Raw genomic sequence first — 18,129 nt, 5'->3', positions numbered from 1 at the left:
GATCATTCACTGTACACAAGAGATTCGCAGTGCATGATACATATCTGACAGTATAACTATCTCCCTCAAAAGCTCTTTCCTGAGGAAAACGAACCAAAATTACCTCAAAGTTCTACTATCATTATCACCTCGGCCAAAACTGACGGAATACGAAAGATGAAATTAAGATAATTACTTTCCAAAATCTATTTTCCAAAAATCCTAAATTTCATTTAGGTAACACATGGAATATATCAACAACTTTTCTCAAAACATGATGTACTACATGACCACATACGAGTTAATAGCTTGGTAAAGTTTTCTTCAGTTCATGAGTTAATCATCTGATAATGACTCTTACAACGAACGTTCGATACAGCAGGGCTGAACATGCTGGAAGAAGGGTGGTGCAGATTTATTCCTATTTTCTTTCACGCAATGACTCTTATGAATCGAAAGTTAGCAGTTCATTATCAATGCCCACATGCGAAGTCTTTCATATTTCACAGTGGTACAGACATCTGAAACAAAGAAATACACGATGTGTGCTTAGTGCGTGCATGTATCGCCTTTAATCAATCGACTGGCTTGCTGGCTTTTATCGTACTTCTCTTTATCCAAAAAAAAAAAAAGAAAAAAAGAAAAAAAAAGAATAGCGTCAATCTTGTCGGATGTTGCGAAGTGGCAATGTCACAGTCTTCTGTGTGCTTAGCTTCGAGATTCCCGTGCGTCCTGGCAAAGCATCCGAAAGCATGTGACACAACGATGATACGTCTACTAATCTTAATCTTCCTCTGTGTTGCTTGCCTGGAATTCCAAATATCATTATTTATCATTTAGAACAGTGGATAGTTGTACAACAGCTTTCTCTGGGCTGTTGATCCTATTTGTTTTGTGTAGGAAAACAAAGAAAAAAAACAGTGATGCTGTTTCCCAGGTAACGAATAAGGCGGAGCGGCAGGTGTTTAGAAAGTTCATCTCCTGAATGTCCAACGCGGGCAAAGAAAGCACAGCGAGTAATTGGTTCTATCCAGACGATTTGTCGCTCGATTTTGATCCAGAGCTGGCCCCCGCTTTCTTCTCGCGTTCATTTAATTTCTTCTGCTTCATACGTCGGTTCTGAAACCATATTTTTACCTGAGAAGGGGAGAACAAGAAGGAAAGAAAAAATGAATAAGAATAATCAGAACTTTTACGTACATTTGCTGTTTTTGTTTATTAACTTCTACTAAGACAGCTTGAAGTAGCAATCAACTGTAATGTTATAACACATGCCATCATGCCTCAAAATGTGAAAGAACAACACGTGCGCTTAAATACTTGTATGACGGAGATGTAACTACTTTACAGTATTATGCAACCTTGAACATCATACTTTTCATAAGTTATTAGTACTATTATTCCAATTTATCTATTCATTCATTTACTCATTTCATTGTGAAATTAGAAATCAAATGAAATGGAAAAATACAAATACTATTCAAAGTCGAGAGGACGAAAAAAAAAAACCTTCTTTCATTGTTTTCACAGTCAGAGTGGTGGAAAATGAAGCATGAAGCCAGTTGTAATGTGAACATCATGACTCTTTCCAGGATTGCCTCTAGACAAAAGATTCTATCAGATATCTAGATACAGAATAAAGAAGATGGTAGTGTTGCTCCACTTTTTCCCCTCTTACTGAGAAATGGCATTAAGCCTTACGGCAATCTTTGATTTGCCCGCAAAGTTTACGCTCATTACGACTTCCTGTAAATGGCAATTTACATTCGTACGACCACATTTGCAACTTAGAGCACTATGGCGACACTATGGTTTTTATGAAGTTATTTATGAGGGTAGAATATTCTTTTACACATTCAGTCAAACCAATATTAAGAAGCAGTGCACACATTCTGCATGCTTTCTTTCTCTTTTTGTGAAGTGACATGTGCGTGTAATGGATTTAACCCTCAGATTGAAAATACGCGCTGTTTCATAACAAAAAAAAAAAAAACCAACTTGATTTCTTTTCATAGCAAGAAATTGAAATTTCGGACTACCTTAATCTGTTGGGTATAACCATTGCCAAAAAAATACCACTTGAATTTCTTAAATAATGCACATTTCGCGACACATGCTATACGCAGAATCATGTAAGACGAAGAGACATGTAAAGTCAAGATAATTATCATTATAAGTTATCATAATCTTACTCCGTATTCATTATAATCGCATGGTATCGTGATATCGAATAACATGTCAGTCAATAACTAAATAAAACCTCGGAGAATCGGGAATTAGCAACTGGAGAAATCATTTGTCTTTTCCAAATGACATCGTTACCAGTTATGAGCGTGTGACTCTGTATGATGTTTGTTTAAAGACAATATTCGAGGTTCAAAAGGAATTGCAAGCTTTCGATAGGATAGTCTGTTTTACGGTTGAATAGTTATTATTGGAGCTATACGGATTCCACAGCCCTGCCGGATGTCAGTAATTTTTCAAAACGATTTTGGAGAGACTTGCATAATCTTGGACATGTGTACAGACTTTCCCAATCGATTAGGATTAACGCCGTGGATACACATAAAATACTCGAATTTAACAGCAAGTTAGCTTATCTTTTATGATAAATAATGTTTACTAACAAATACTTACGTCATTGTTGACGAGAGATGCCAGATTGGTGTGATGTAATCAGCACGAAAATTTGTGTGTAAAGTTTACTAACTATTCGTTTGACTTGCAGTTGACTTACAGTCCATTTCTTCATATTATGTTGTTTCTATATTATGTTCTTTCACGAACACTGGTTTAACATGAAAAGACCAGAGAAGTTCAAGTCTTGACAGAATAGTATATAGTGTCACATTGGGGCTGAAAATCTTGTGAAATGGCAATTCTTGCTTAAACTTGAAATTTCCATTCTCTATTTACATCAGGTTATTTTGCAACATTTGTAACAATTTGCCAGACGATGCAAAAAAGAAAGTGAGTTGTCTCTTTTTTTTTCTGTGGATCTGTGGATTTTGTTGAATTATTCTCTGTGAGCTTTTCAGAGACCTATAGCATTAGGTGAGATTAATTTTTCATGAACACAGATTAATTCTACAGGATTGCTAACCTGTCGCTCCGACAGACTTAGTGACTGCGACAACCGCGCCCGCCTATCTCTGGTGAGATACTGATGTGACTGGAACTCCTTCTCAAGCTCGAAGATTTGTAACTTGGTGTACGGTCGACGCTTCGTTCTGCGGGGTAGGGCTGCGAGGGCGATCATCCAGCTGGGCGTATGGTGAGCATCGGCTGCAGAAAAGCACGAGGGGTCTGTTAAACTTTCGCTAGACATTTAACATCCTGCATCATCCCTAACAAACATACGCACACACACACACACCCACACACACAAATATGCATATTTTCATACAAACATAGACGCAATAACGCGTGGTAAAAGCTTTTTTTTTTTTCTTTAATAAATGAACGGGTAGATATATTAAACAGTACCATAGTTTGGTTGATGATGTTGTTTACTGCATGACGTCTATAACTTCCTTAATGTTTCGAATATAATTTTATGTGTGTATATGTATCATATGTAATATGCAATAACCATAAACGCGTAATCAATTGTCTTTTTTGAGATCAGTTAGGGAAAAGGGGTCTCTGTTTCTCTTTAAGTTCAAGTAATGGTCAATAAACTCTTGGCCTTCATATTCAATTTTCAGTTCGTGTATTTTCCTTTTAATCTTTATTTTTCATGAAAATAGAATATCACAAACTTGCGGGTATTTACAAAACTGCAGCAAACCAGCAGCAAAAAAAAAATACCATAAAAAGATGCAATTGTAATGGGGAAGGTCGATGGTTTTGGTACTACTTTATTCATTGCACACTTATATTTCTATTTGATTATCAACCAATCTGCGCATTGATACGAATACTTGTTCCCGTGAATATTAAGCAGTATTCAAACTAGAATGCTTTGAGGACTTTAAGACAGTTTTTATGTGTCCGGAACTTCATACAGGTAAGTCAATTGCAGAAACATACTCAAAAACTACTTGAAATATACTTGAGCTATGAACTTACAACATTAAGGCCTCTCATTTACGTCTTTGTGTGGTTTTCATACATGTATCAAGTCATAAAACATAATAGGAAAGTAATTCTATACACTCGTTATGATTTTCATTACTTCACTTTGCAGATCGTCATGTATTTCAGGAAGGTCCCGTTCGTTGTGATGTTAAGTGAAGATAAGACAGATGAGTTTTCAGGTGCACAATTTAAGTTAGAATTTATTCATTTATTTATTATTTCAGTTTTATTTAAAAAGTGAACGGGGTAGTCACGTTCAGGACCCAAAGGCCTGCTTTTCAAGTGAGCCCTGTTACAAATAGCACATATCTTAAATATAAATTGCATAATACACTCAGCAAAAAAAAGAAAGAAAGTAAACACTTTTTCGATGTTATATTTTTCATAGAAGATTTTTATAAAAATCAATGTATTACACACCATACTGAAGGGAATTTCATTGGCTATCAAGCTAATAGGTTAATTAAAAAGAAAATTTTACGCATGAGTGAGCACTTTCGTTTTTGTCCTCCAAGGCAAAAAATTAAAAATTGCAAAAAACGACATGTTCTCTTTCATTTGCAAGTGCCCTTCACGATAACATGGACAACAAAAGACCAGTTTAACACAATTAGAGACATGAATGAAATGGGAAAAATAAGTTTAGGTTCTCTTTATCTTTTTATAACCTCTAAGAAAAACAAAGTGAGAAACTAAAGGGGAAAAATAGCACTTTTCTGTCAAGTCAAACTTCAAATGACATAGGGAATAATAAGCATAAAGATGATTAAATAAGCAAAATTTCTTTGTTTATTTCTTTTAATCTAGTGATTTAAGAATCCATGTGACAATTTCAAGAACCAAACATTATTTACAATTTCCTAATTTGAAAAAAAAACTCAAATGTGTACCATTTTTGTTAATTATCACTGCTTCTCTTATTTCATTTGACAAAAGATGCTTTATTTTCCTCCATTATTTTCAGCCTTCATTGATCTTTTGAAGTTTAAAGATATCATAGAGATCAAAGGTTTAGTTTTTGAACTTAATTCATGTTTCTTTTTGTGTGAAATTTGTTGTTTGTTCTTATCGTTCAATCGAAGAGTTCATACACATGAATGACAACTTGTTCAGTTTTGCATTTTTTACTTTTGTGTCCTGGAAGAGAAAAGCAATGGTGTTCACTCATGCGTAAAGTTTCCCTTTATGTTGACCTACCTGGTTGATAGCCAATTGAATTACCTTCAATATGGTATATAATACATGAGCTTTCAGCCAAATATTCTATGAGAAATCTAATCTTGAAAAAGCGTTTACTTTCTTTCTTTTTTGCTGAGTGTACAACAGCACAAAAAAAAGGAATGAACTTGTAGAAACAAACAAAATGTGATATCTACATTAGTAAAAAGTGATATGCAAATAAAGATTAGAGCGGCAAGAAATCTTGTATAAGGCACGTTTTACATTTACAAAACAATCAGTAGGAACCAAAGTGATACGGTAACGAGTAGAAAGTACTCTTATTGCACACATTGTTAAGGATGATGAAATATTGCAAATAGGTTCACAGAGTGCAACACAAACAAAAAGAAGACAAAAACAAACAAACATACAAAAGTTAAATGTATGAGAGGTTTTCAGCTTAAAGTGTCTCACAATATCCCGTATACTAATGACAGGTTGCACAAGATGAAGTTAGTCAGTGGGTTCAGATATGTGTACCTTTTGTAATTCAACCTTAGAAGAACCTATCCACATTATCTTACGTCTGTGAAGCTGTTTGTAAGCTCAGACAGGAATTTGTACACAAGACTGGTGAAATTTTCAATATTAAGTTAAAAGATTTTAAGGAAAAGACTGATGTTTGGCTTCATCAAAGATTAGAAAGGACCAAACAAATTGTGCCATTTGAAACTAACGTTCAAAAGATACATCTATAATCTAACAGCAAATGCAAAAACAAAACTCCACGTCTATCTGGATTGATATCATTAAAATCACAGCACAAAATACATGGAACTTGTATACTATTGCCAAACAAAAAAAAAGTAACAAAACAATAATTACAAGAAAGGTCCCTGATTTGATGCTTATCTTCAGTGAATAACATTACTCAATATGTGTGATCTTATGATGTTTGACGTAATTCCTTTCATTTCTTGTTGTTTTGGGTTTTTTTTTCTTGTTTTCCCCATTTTTGCATTTTGATCCTACTGTGTAAATTCCTACGGTGATCATTGTTGTTTTGATGGACATATGTCCAATATTACCTCCGCCAAGGGAGGAGGTTATGTTTTCGTTACCGTTGGTTTGTGTGTTCGTTTGTTAGTTAGTTAGTTAGCTTGTCCGTGTGCAAAATAACTCAAAAAATTAATAGTTATCGGATTTGGATGAAACTTGCAGGAAAGGTTAAGAATGATACAAGTAACATATGATTAAATTTTGGTAGTGATCAGAAAATTTGGGGGGAATTTATGAAGGATTTTTGATATTTTGGCAGGTAGGGTAAATGAACTTGGGAGTTCAGGCTGCGCGTATTTGAGGTTTGCATGCGCGCACTAAAGTGCTTGCTCTAGGCACTGGTTTCTGCTAGGGCGAGGCGCGCCGTGCAGCTGAGGGTTTATGACGTAACAAAGGCTTCTATACTGGAAAATCGGGCGACTTTAGCACACAATGCTATAAGTACGTATGGGTGGAAATCACTGATATCTCTATGGAAGAACAAGATCAGTGGTGGAAATGAGCTGCATGCTTGGCGGAGGTCTGCGTTCTGAGTGCTTTTCTAGTTTGATCAATATAATGTTTCAAAATAAAAACATTAAGAAATGACAGATGAGTATGTGCAAAATGTTAGAGCAAATAAAACACAATTGATAAGAGATTAATCTATGCAGCAATGCAGAAATATCATGTTTGTTACATAACAATGCATTTTCTTTACTTCAAAATAGCATACTATAATCAATGATATACGTGTGCCTTTTGATTGCAGGGTTTCAGGCATTCCTTTGAAACCGATTTCACAGTGTTTGTTTGTTTGATTTATTTTTCTTCCAACACAATTTCGTACATAAATCAACTTTTCATCTTTTCAGTAATATCACATAGAATATCGGTAAGCAGATTACAATGTACATGATTCAAAGAAGGAAAATCGATGTGTAAATTAATATCATTAACAAAATATAACTTGTATTACCAAATTTCCAAATAATTATATGAGAAATTATGCGGAAGAAGGACTGCCACTATAAGCAAAAGCTTGAAAACGCGGCAGCCCAGGGACCTATCTACATAATACGCATACGATTAGATTGTTTGCGGAATGGGGAAATACAACAAAATATAATACACTGTAAATACATTATCTTATAGTATACGTAAATTTCACAGTGTTGAGAGTGGAACTACGCATTACATAATCGACTGAGAGGTCTCCATTTGTCACCTGTGTCTAAAATTATAGAAATTATTTTGAAAGCCATCTATGGTATTGTTTACGATTGGGAGCAGTAATCTAAAAAAGAAAAAGTTCGAGGTATCACGTTCGATGCATATGTGAAGGTCAGTTGTGTCACAATACATCCTACCATATAAAAATTCGCAATAAAGCCTAAAATATAAGCGATATCGCTATTTTCTCAATAAACCATAGCTGGTAAACGGTTTAGTCTTAAAACAATTTTATGATAACTATTGTTCGAACTTTGTTTATCTAACAATACTTAACATTGATTGTACTGATTAAAATTTTTATACCATGGTTATTTTCATGCCTAACTCACATTTTAGAACTATTTTGAAGCACTAAAGCTAGGTTCGTTTGGTTTTTTCATCTGCAAATGGTAAATTATGCCCTTAAACGTTAGATAATTACCAGCATGACACACACATAACCACACACACTTGAATGAGATGTATAATATAGTGGTAGCATTACTTCAGCAATTGGCATACCACGGTAAATATATATATATATATATTTCTGATATAACAGCTATAGTATACGCAGCATTAGCTAAGAGTAGTATTTCACTGCATTTCTATCAAACCAGCTTGGACGTAGCGTCGCATAATTATCTTTAATTAATGATCAATGATAACAACGAATGATAACAGTTGATATTTGAATAAAATGTAGGACCATCCCAGCTGGTAAATATCTTTCAAATGCGAGCGAAATTGTCCCAGAATACACTATTATCAAGCCCAGACAGAAACTGTATCTTGAGACCTTATACAGATCGCAGGAGGGTTTAGCTGAACTTTGATATAGACACATTCCAATTTCTACCGTATGGGGGTTTCTGCCTCATGAGTGATTTCTTCTACTCCTCTTTTCATTCTATTTTCTTTTCAGTCTGATGTATTCAAGACAAACTAGTTATACTCGTTTGCCTTTTTCTGCGTGTTTTTTTTTTCTTTTCCCCCTCGCCGCTGAGAAATGTGTCTGCAGGCTGCCGTGCCTGTCTCGAGAGAGGAGGGGTGTGTGTCGAGATAATCGGGTCTAAATCGCCGGCCATTTACCAAATTTCACTAAATGTCCCAATGGAAGAAGGGAAGCAAGTGCTCCGACTTCTGCTGAAAGTTAATACCACAGATTGCTTTTGAGAGAAAGTTCACAGCAAGACAAGGCATGGCGAGGGATAGTGTTGGTGGGGAAAGAATGGGTCCTCGACAGGGGTCATGGCCATGCAGCAAATCGGCCTTTCGACAATGAGTATTGTTCACACTTGGATGATTTGTCCTCTCGAATCTACGAATGAACAAACATATTTGCGGGTGTACACACTAAAAACAAACAAACACATACACAATCAAACAACACAATATGTATACATAGATATACATAGAAAAGACACTAGAAATGTCACGGTTGAAAACAAAACCAACTTAACTATGATGTAAATGAGTCTAAAATTACTGTTGCACTTGATGGTCAGAAATTATTGTATTGAATCATTGGTTTTATTTCAAATTCCAACAGATAAAAACAGAGAGATATAATTAGAAGCTACACATTCAAGAGTGCAACTTTTTGTAAGGGTACATGCATGCAGTGTTTAAAGGATATCATAAGGCGAGACCTGGGGCAAAGAGCTTGAAAGTGGATTATCCTCACATATCATACGTCATTTTAATGCGAAGAGATTATCATAAAATGCACATGTCTACAACACATTATACATAGATAAAATAGCAATATTTTCCCACATTCTAAGTAACATTCGGCCAATACACCCTCCACCAACACTTCCGATCGCAAGACTTTCTTTATGTGTTTGTGTGTGTGTGTGTGTGTGTGTGTGAAACTAAAACCAGACAATTCAACCGAAGAAATTATAACATATTATAGAAACAAAGTTTTTTTTTTTTTTTTTTTTTAACTTAACCCCATTAGAGTGTGTGCAGAGTGCAGATAGTGTGTATGAGTGTAACAGCCTGTGTTTGACTTTCTTTCGGGGAACCTAATCTCACAAGCATATGCTTCTATGTAGGTTCCAACCACACACAATCTTATTTATCCGTCATAAATGTAATGTACTTGAGAATGATTTCAATTGATTTTGTGCCATGTAAATGCTATTTGTACATGCTGAATTTATAACTTATAATTTAAGTGTTACTTTACATTGTCGTGGATGAATGAAAAAACACTGTATGATTTGTCTGAAAACTGAATAAATGAACTGAAATGAAATGACATTATGTGTGACACTAGGATGAAGAATGGGTTTTTTTAGAAGTAAAAAAACAGTCTGGACTGATGGACATCTTTTGCTATATGAGTGAAAAAAGACCTGAATATGAATAGATATGCGCCTTTGCCAAAGCTCTATTTCTTTAAATCAATCATTCGTGTGTACATTTTAAGGAGACAACATGTCAGTTAAAGCTGCTCGTTTGCCTACGACAGTATGAAACAAACAAAACACAAGTTTCTACAATTCATCAAATGAGATATGAATTGAATTTCGCTTACGATCATGATCAATTTCCATCATGATAAAAAAATAATTATACATGTAATGGATATATACATATATATATATATATATACATACAGTGTATATATATATATGTATACGTATATATATACATATATATATATATATATATATATATGAGTAAACGTTTATTTCTTTCAGCAACAGCTTTTTTCTTATGCCTTCATGCAATTCATTTAAAGGTAAGTGATTTGCACTAACAGTTTTCGAAAACAACACTATTGGTCAAACCATTGGCTTTCTTAAGCGACGATGGATTTCCGAAGACAAACGGATAAGTGTAAACGAGAAAAAAAAAGGAGTGCATTTCTTAACATCATCCAAGGCTCACTGAAGTCTGTTCAAAATTCAGTTTTATGTTATGACATTTTCTATCAAAACTATTAAAGTTAACATGTGCAGTTCTGTAGGTTATGCTAACATGTATAGTCTTATTCATATGAGCATATAAAGTAAATGTAATTCACCTTCGATTATTATGACTAATGCCTGTAAAAACTGCAATGTATAACAGGACTAAAGTTGTTGTTTTTTTATTTAGCAGTAAGTTAGTAAATCCTATGCAACATGCGATAACTGCAAATGTAGGTCGTACTGCATATATGATTTGTTTATGCTTAGCTAAACTGTAACATTGTAATTCCGATATAGTTATCATTACTTGGAAATTTTTATGAAATGAAAATATCATCTTACCTTATACACTGCCCCTAGCACTTTTAGTTACCCAGTTGAAAAACCACAAAGACATCTATTGAGCGCTCTTCACATATATTTCGTAATCATTTCGTACACATATATTTATATTGATACCACTGGTGATAAATATACATATTCAGGATTTGCCAAGATGTCTACAATAAGGTTTATGGGTATCGGTATCACCAAATGTTTCATAAGCTTCCTTTTGTGCTGGGTTTCTTCTTGTGTTGGATTCATAAATGAGTATATAATCAAACAACTTTTATTGAATTTACTCGGAAACAATACCGTTGAAAGTTGCAGCGTCTTCTATAACTGTCTTCGGTTGCTACCTGCATGAAACATCTCAAGATATTTCCGTTTCTGATCTAGACTTTAACACCAAATTAACTTTTACACTTCTATTAAAAGAAAAAGAACAAACACAAGGGATATCGTTTTTTCTGTCTGAAAATTATGACAATTTTCTTTTTATCACTGGTCATGTAGTTTTGTACTGATACAGAGGCACAAATTCTCGGAATGTCTCCAGCTAGCAAGTCAACATGACGTGCTCATCTAAACAAGTGCAACTCACCTTGATTAGACACAATCTTATTCTGGTAAGTAAAGGTAGTAAGAAACAGTAGTGATGTCCTCTTATGTACAAGGGTGAAAAATGGTGTCTTATTTATCAATTTCTGTATTTCTTTGGTTTTTTACATCAACTTCTTTCCACAAAAACTCAACAAAATTGATATTATGTGTATTGATAACTAAGAGAATATGAAAGATTTTGTTTCATCACTTTCAACTATATTTGTACGTATTTTAGGTTAAAATTTTAGGCTAAAGTGAATATTTCGGTGTTAATCTTCTTTTTTTTTATTCAAGTTCTGCCATGACGTAAATGTGCCATTTCTTCCAGGAATGTACGTGGACTGTCACAAGCTAAACCTGCAAAGTCCAAAGATTCCACATCCCTGAGATAATGATTCGCTATTAAAAGCTCAATCGAAACTTGTATTCACTGTTAAACTGCACGTAACCAATTAACGAGGTGATTGACGCAAACACGTCAAAACATTGATCTTCCGTTGGATAAACGGCTTTTCTTTTAGTTTGACTGCCACAGAATGGAAACTTAGGTAATTCAGTCAGCTTGTTTTTGCATAGACGTAATTAATATGATTAAAACAAATGAAAGGAAAGACAAGATATGAGGCTCTTACTCTGCTGGTCAAATTCGTATTTTCAATCATTCCGACGTCGGTTGTGACGCTTTAGACCACGTTATACTTTAATTTACTCTCGTCTGTCACAAAATCCTTGTTCAAAATTGAAGATCTATAACAAAATGTACACAATTTTCCTCCTGGCAGATTTTTGCACTTCTAAATATTACCTTACTGGCATCCTCCTGCTCTTCCATTTCTGTTGTCTTTTTTTTTCTCCTGGAAATAGTTTTAATGCGTTTATCAGTTGGTAATAATTTGGCCGTTTGCAAAATATTCTCACCACTTTGATACAACTGTTTTGATATTTTCCGTCCTTTATCAGTCATACCAGGGAGGTGGGAGGGAACCCACTTCCATTACCGCACAGCGTGGGAGACTTTGCGATGATAGATAACTGTATGTCATCTCATTGCTTCACCGGTCATCATTTATTATCATTATCACAATTGCTGAGTTACACCAATCCGTATATGCGTGTGTTTGTGTCTATGTGTGTGCGCGTGTGTGCTTTAGTGCGTGTGTGTGTGTGTGGGGGGGGGGGGGTTAACATGTTCTGATATGACACAATGATTATCCAACAAAATATGAACCAATATAACTTCATCAGAAGACTGAACATAGAAGCGCCTAACGACGAAGGCAAGTAACACTATACACACGCACAAATGCATGTGCATGTGTATACAAATGCATGTATTCTATGTATAATATGTATGACGAATATTTTTTTTTTTTTGCAAAATATGATGGCGACAGTGATGACAGTGAAATATCAGTAATTTGTAAATGGTACAACCATAATAAACATGTCTATACAAATTTCGTTGTTATTACCTGTAGCTTTCCTTTTTTCCTACAGAGACTGATTCGGCAAAGGTGTGTTTTGGTATTAAATGGCATAATGAATCACTCCGTATATTACGAATGTAATTTATGCTTTTCAAGACCGTTGTAGTCGTACCACTGCAGCAAACGTTGTACACGAGCACGTGGTATCTTGCAATCACGAGGCTGATATTCCATATTTTTTCATTATGCGTTTGATTACACTAAATCGTGGATTGCATGAATAATTAATGTCCAAATGGTCTTTCTCCACGTAAACTACATAAGTCAGTAGCCATTTCAAAGACAGCTTACGATGATTATTGCAGCATGCAGCCACTTACTATTCGTTGGAAATGCAATTTAGATGTCCTGTACTATTCCGAAATACATAATGTGTCAAAACAGGTGATAGTTGATTCTTGTTTTGTTTTTTTCTCCACCATACTCTGAGACATAATCTATATTGTAAATGGACGAAGGTTTGAAATGGCATTTACAAATGCTTGGCTCAAAAAGTTGCACTTATCAGCCCCACTAGCATATACCAGCTATCGTCTCTAGATAGGCCTACGTCAAAGATCGACCCAAAGAGAAAATCGAAATTACGGGTAAATGTTGCTGGTAGTCTTCGATTTCAAGTGCAAAAGAATGGCATATATAGAATAGCTATCGTCTAAAGACCTGTTAAAGAGCAAAAAAGACGTCGTTTAAATTTGACTGGCAATGAACGTAAACGCAATTCCCAGGGAAGGGAAAATAGGGAAAAATGATGGAAAATGAATTAGGATCTTTTATGTTAAAGCCGTAATGAGCATTGACTTTTGCACACGGGGAAGGTTCGACACACAAAACGCATGTGAAATAAACTCTATTAAATACATCTCTTGATATATACGGGGTGTTTTTGTACTTGGAAACTGGGATAAACAAGTTCATCGTCTTATACAAGAACAAAGCATGAAGTTCAAACAGTACAATTTAATTCCCATGCTGCAAAATGAATATTTGGAACTCATATCCTTGTCTTCTAACGTTCAGTTTCGGCAGGCCTGACTGACGGGGAAAGAGCCCGGTAGTATATCGTTGGCCGTCGCTATCTTAAGGTGCACGGGGTTCGCCAGATCTCTACCAGCGATTTGTTATTCGCAGTACTTTGTGAAATTATTAACTAAACGAGTATGCAATGAAATGAGAAGCGTATTGCATTAACTTCATACCGACTGTTAAGTTCATTTGGATATGTGTTTTCGATGACGCTAGGCTAGTATCTCTTAGGTTTAATCTTTCAAGCATTTTGTACATTTTTTCGTAGCTTAGTAACAATGAATTTGCCCCCCCCCCAAAAAAAAAAATGCCTGTAGATACCTTAATCCTACATAGATTGAGAAAAGGTGATGTGTGGAAGTATTTATAAGCACTGACTAACGAATATATTTGACAAGTAGAAGAGAATATGTCTCATAGTCTTTGCTATAGGACGAAGTCATACGTAGCTACTAAGTATTATAGTATTGTACGTTCTTTGTACCTCGTGATTCTGCCCATCCCTCATTGAAATTTTTACATAAAAAACAGCAACACGTTTTTGACTTCTTTCTATCCTGTTTTTCTTTTCTTTTCTCCCCTCTCATTGCTTTCTCTTTTCTACCTCAACAAAAGAAGTCACCAAGCAGACAAATTTGTATAGAATAAAAACATGTATTCATGCGTCTAGGTTGGCAGTTTACAGCAGTTTGGAGAGATGGATGACTGAACAAATTTGTAAATCACGTTATGCAATCAATAATATTGTTAGAATGTGAGTGGATGAGAGACAGCAGGTGAATACCCCTTAGAATGGAAGAGAAAACAAAATTATATTCTACAGCATAGCATTTCAGTGGAGTGCCAATGCCTTAAAGCCAGCTATCCATTAATCAATTTGTTGTCTGTTAAATTTGAAATTAAGGTCACCTCTCCCTGATCTATGATTTATGATGACAATTTTAATGATGAATATCTAAGGGTTCCTTCATGTCTTCTCTACCTATAAATTTCTATACATGATCACATTGCTATCAGATTCAATCAGTTATATCATATGCGAAGGCTGGGCTGATTGTGTTTATTACTACTTTCGGAAGAGCCCTGCTTTAATAATTACACTATTGAAAAATAATCTTGTCCAATATTGCGTATCGGTAATCCGCACATTTTGTTTTTTGTTTTTGTTTTTGTTTTTTTTTTTTTTGCTGGGGGGTCTTTTTCTGTCCAATTACGTTGGTACTGATTAGAAGCACTCAGCAAAGGCTTCAAGGCAAAAAACAACAACAACATAATAAATAATAAATCACAATCTCATGACGTCCAGTGGTCTGTTCTTTTCAATTCTCACTATCGCTATCAAATCGGATAAGTTCGTCTGTAGTTTGCCATCTTTGTAATCTGCAATTTTCCTACATGATTTGTCTATGTCTTCCTATATTTCCAGTCCCTGTAGTTGGTAATTTTGTTGTACTTTTGACAATAAAGGACAAACTTTTAATCTTGTTTGGGAACACATCTAAAGAAGGATCATGCATTTATTCAAGTCAATCATCTTCTAAATGAAAAAAAAAAAGAAGTGTTAAAACAGAAATGAGTGTGAGAGGAAACACAGGACCTGCGTTTAGTTGTCCGTGGCTGTAAAATGGACAAACAAAAGGCAAAATGTGTGTAATATCTAACATGATACAACGGCATTTTTAAACAAATTTTCATTCAAATGTAGTCTACACCTTGTTGATGAAGGCAACTTCTCATAATCAAAAAAGAAGAAAATAACATTATATTGGGATTGTCAATATGACGTTTTACCTTATCTTCATCACAATTACTGAAATACTGTCTCTCTCAAAATTAGGCATGATGTAACCAAGAATATTAACGTCGGTATCCTCTGTTCTTAGCAACTCTTAGGCTGAAAATGTGATGTTCTGTTTTCAACAACGCCACTGTGACACTTGTAATCTTACATTCAACAACGCCACTGCGACACTTGTAATCTTACACTTTAATACTTAAGTTGTTAGCAAACCATGCATTGTTGACAATTGCTGGATCCTCACCTGGCATGTTGAAGGGGTAGCTGGCTGCCGGGCTTGGGTAGGAAGGGTAGTTGAAGTAGGAGATGTGCTGCTGATGAGAGTGGGAAGCAGGTGCAGCAGCGGCAGCGTTGTACATGGCTGCAGCAGCGCTGCCCATCGGGGAAGGGTAACGTATGTGCGCACCAGCTCCTGATCCGCTTAGATCAAAGCGCTGGGGCTGCTGCCCTGCGTGTAGTTCCATGCTCATGCCGTTGAATTGAAAAGTCGGTGTCGATCGGAGAGCCTTGCTCTGGTCGTCAACAATGGGCGAGATCCCCGGTGGGGTGCTAGCCGAGGGTATACCCATGGCAGCCGTGGTCGCTCCCGAGCCCGCCGGCTGCAGGAACCTGCAGTCGGGACGCGAGTTGACGTAGGCGAAGTGGGCTGCCGCCGCTCCGGCGTGGTGCATGTATGTGCTGCCGTTACCTCCCCCTGTCGACGAGGACGAGGCCGTGCTAGCTACGACCCGCTCGCCGCCGCTTATCTGCATGAAGCCTGCACTTGACATTCCAGCGGGGTTCCGACACTGAAATGTTCCAGACAAGTTACACGATTTGCTTCCGAAGCCTTGGGGGACGTTATCCATTTCTTGTTGCCTTCTTAAGTTCTATGGGCTAAAACTTTCGTTGGCACCTCGAAGAGAGGGAGAAAATTGTAAAATCCGATTGACTATTCAAAAGTAACAGATGCAGCAGTGTTGGAATATGTTTGCAATGTATTGTAACCTAGAAGCGAAAGTTGCATGATATGACGCGTGACGTTTGTATTGATATCATTTGGCTGAGGATGGTCAATTGGAAGGTGGTATATAACAACCATGCGTTCCAAAAATGAAATATTTACAGTAGCATTGTTGTCAGATTGTCTGAAAATCGTCCCTCTCACTCGAAACTGCAGGATTTAGTGTAATTGTCGTCCTTACACAGGAATCCTAACGTTGGTTTACGACAGGTATTCGCCAGGCTTTATGGGGTGCTTACAGCTCGCTAGAATGAGTTAGAGTGGGAGGGCGGCCCCGGATCGAGGATAACTCAGCTGCGCTGAACTTGACCTCATGCGACACTCATACACGTAACTAATTATTGCTGTCGCCGCCGCAAACGGCCAAGCGGCCTTAGAAGACACATCAAACGAACACAACAATCCAGTTACTGAAGAATGCATTACGGTTCCATCTTCCGTGCATTTTTCTTTTGTTTATGTTTTATGTTGTTTTTCACAACTTTTTACTTTTTTTGTTGGTTGAAAGCATCACTTTGTCATTTGGTGGAATGGCCTTTCTAGTGATAACTCTTCATTTGCATGCATGGGCTACCCCCGCCCAGGGGGCGCGTCATGCGATACTGTGACGTAGATTTGTGTCACCAATCACTAACTTCACATCTGACCACACTATAAGCATTTCTTTTGAGTTATTCTGTTAAACTCTTTAGGGACTGGTTGTACAGCTCTTGGTGCGGTCAAAGTAGATCCTCATGAATAAACAATCACGTAATATTATTCTGGAAACTTCATTCAAGTTGAGCACTTAGGTGGGGGATTGGACAATCCAACATGCTTCGTTTTCAAACGTTCCATGCAAATGAATACTTAAAAAAAAAACTGCAAAAAAAAAACAATTTACGTCTCTGATAAAAATAATCAAAAAACTGAATTAAAAAAGTCATAAGTTGTTGTCTTTTAATTTGTGTGTGAGTGTGTGTGTTTATTTGTGTTGTCATCGGAATAGAATAAGATTGAACACGATCAGCCCCTAAGTACTAGTAGTATAATCATTAAGATAGTGATGATAAAAGTGGTAATGACGAAAGTTATGATGATAATGATGATAATGACAATAGTTCCTCACGATATAGAATATTAACTCTCATCTCCCTGATAGTAATGGTTATTAAAATTCATCCCAAGTGATCGCTTCAATCACATCGTTACTTTATCTATTTCTTTAATGCACAACAGCAACAAACAGGCAACTGGGTGTAATTTCCCGCCACATAATATCAAATCATCTATTGGTCCTTTTGCTTTTGGCATTGCCCCCATCTTGCAGAGTTTGGAGCTGCGTGTAACATGGCTTAAAGAAAGCAGAGTGGCTCTTGAAAAAGAGATAGGATAGAACAATCAATGTACTAGTAAGAGCAAGACTTCAGCATATGGTTAGCATGAATGAGAATGAGTTACTATAGGAAACGAAAAAGGAGAGCCACGTTCTCGTTGTCGCAATGTGAGCTA

General features: G+C 36.1%; 1 protein-coding gene across 1 annotated transcript; it reads right to left on the bottom strand.

Annotated features, from left to right (window-relative positions):
* Nucleotides 1–1,005: 1,005 nt before the first annotated feature.
* LOC139725960 (uncharacterized) lies at nt 1,006–16,483 on the bottom strand. Its single transcript, XM_071637042.1, has 3 exons — nt 15,880–16,483; nt 3,083–3,264; nt 1,006–1,116 (listed from the first exon to the last, which is right to left on the bottom strand). Exons 1-3 carry the CDS (start codon nt 16,481–16,483, stop codon nt 1,006–1,008), a joined length of 897 nt encoding a protein of 298 aa, XP_071493143.1.
* Between the last annotated feature and the right edge of the window lie 1,646 nt (nt 16,484–18,129).

The sequence above is a fragment of the Diadema antillarum genome, unplaced genomic scaffold (genome assembly GCF_040938485.1).
Source record: "Diadema antillarum isolate AM-2024a unplaced genomic scaffold, OU_Dant_1.0 seq00000069_RagTag, whole genome shotgun sequence".
NCBI classification, from domain to species: domain Eukaryota; kingdom Metazoa; phylum Echinodermata; class Echinoidea; order Diadematoida; family Diadematidae; genus Diadema; species Diadema antillarum.
The sequence above is the reverse complement of the archived record's forward strand: the minus strand, read 5'-3'. Positions and strand labels throughout refer to the sequence as shown.

Bases quoted from the DNA above. Each gene is read 5' to 3' on its own strand.
- LOC139725960 (XM_071637042.1), bottom strand. From the start codon at position 16,483: ATGGATAACGTCCCCCAAGGCTTCGGAAGCAAATCGTGTAACTTGTCT. The intron at 3,265-15,879 runs GTGAGGATCCAG...GCTTTTCTGCAG, and splicing joins CTACCCCTTCAACATGCCAG to CCGATGCTCACCATACGCCC. The intron at 1,117-3,082 runs GTTAGCAATCCT...TCCCCTTCTCAG, and splicing joins TAAGTCTGTCGGAGCGACAG to GTAAAAATATGGTTTCAGAA.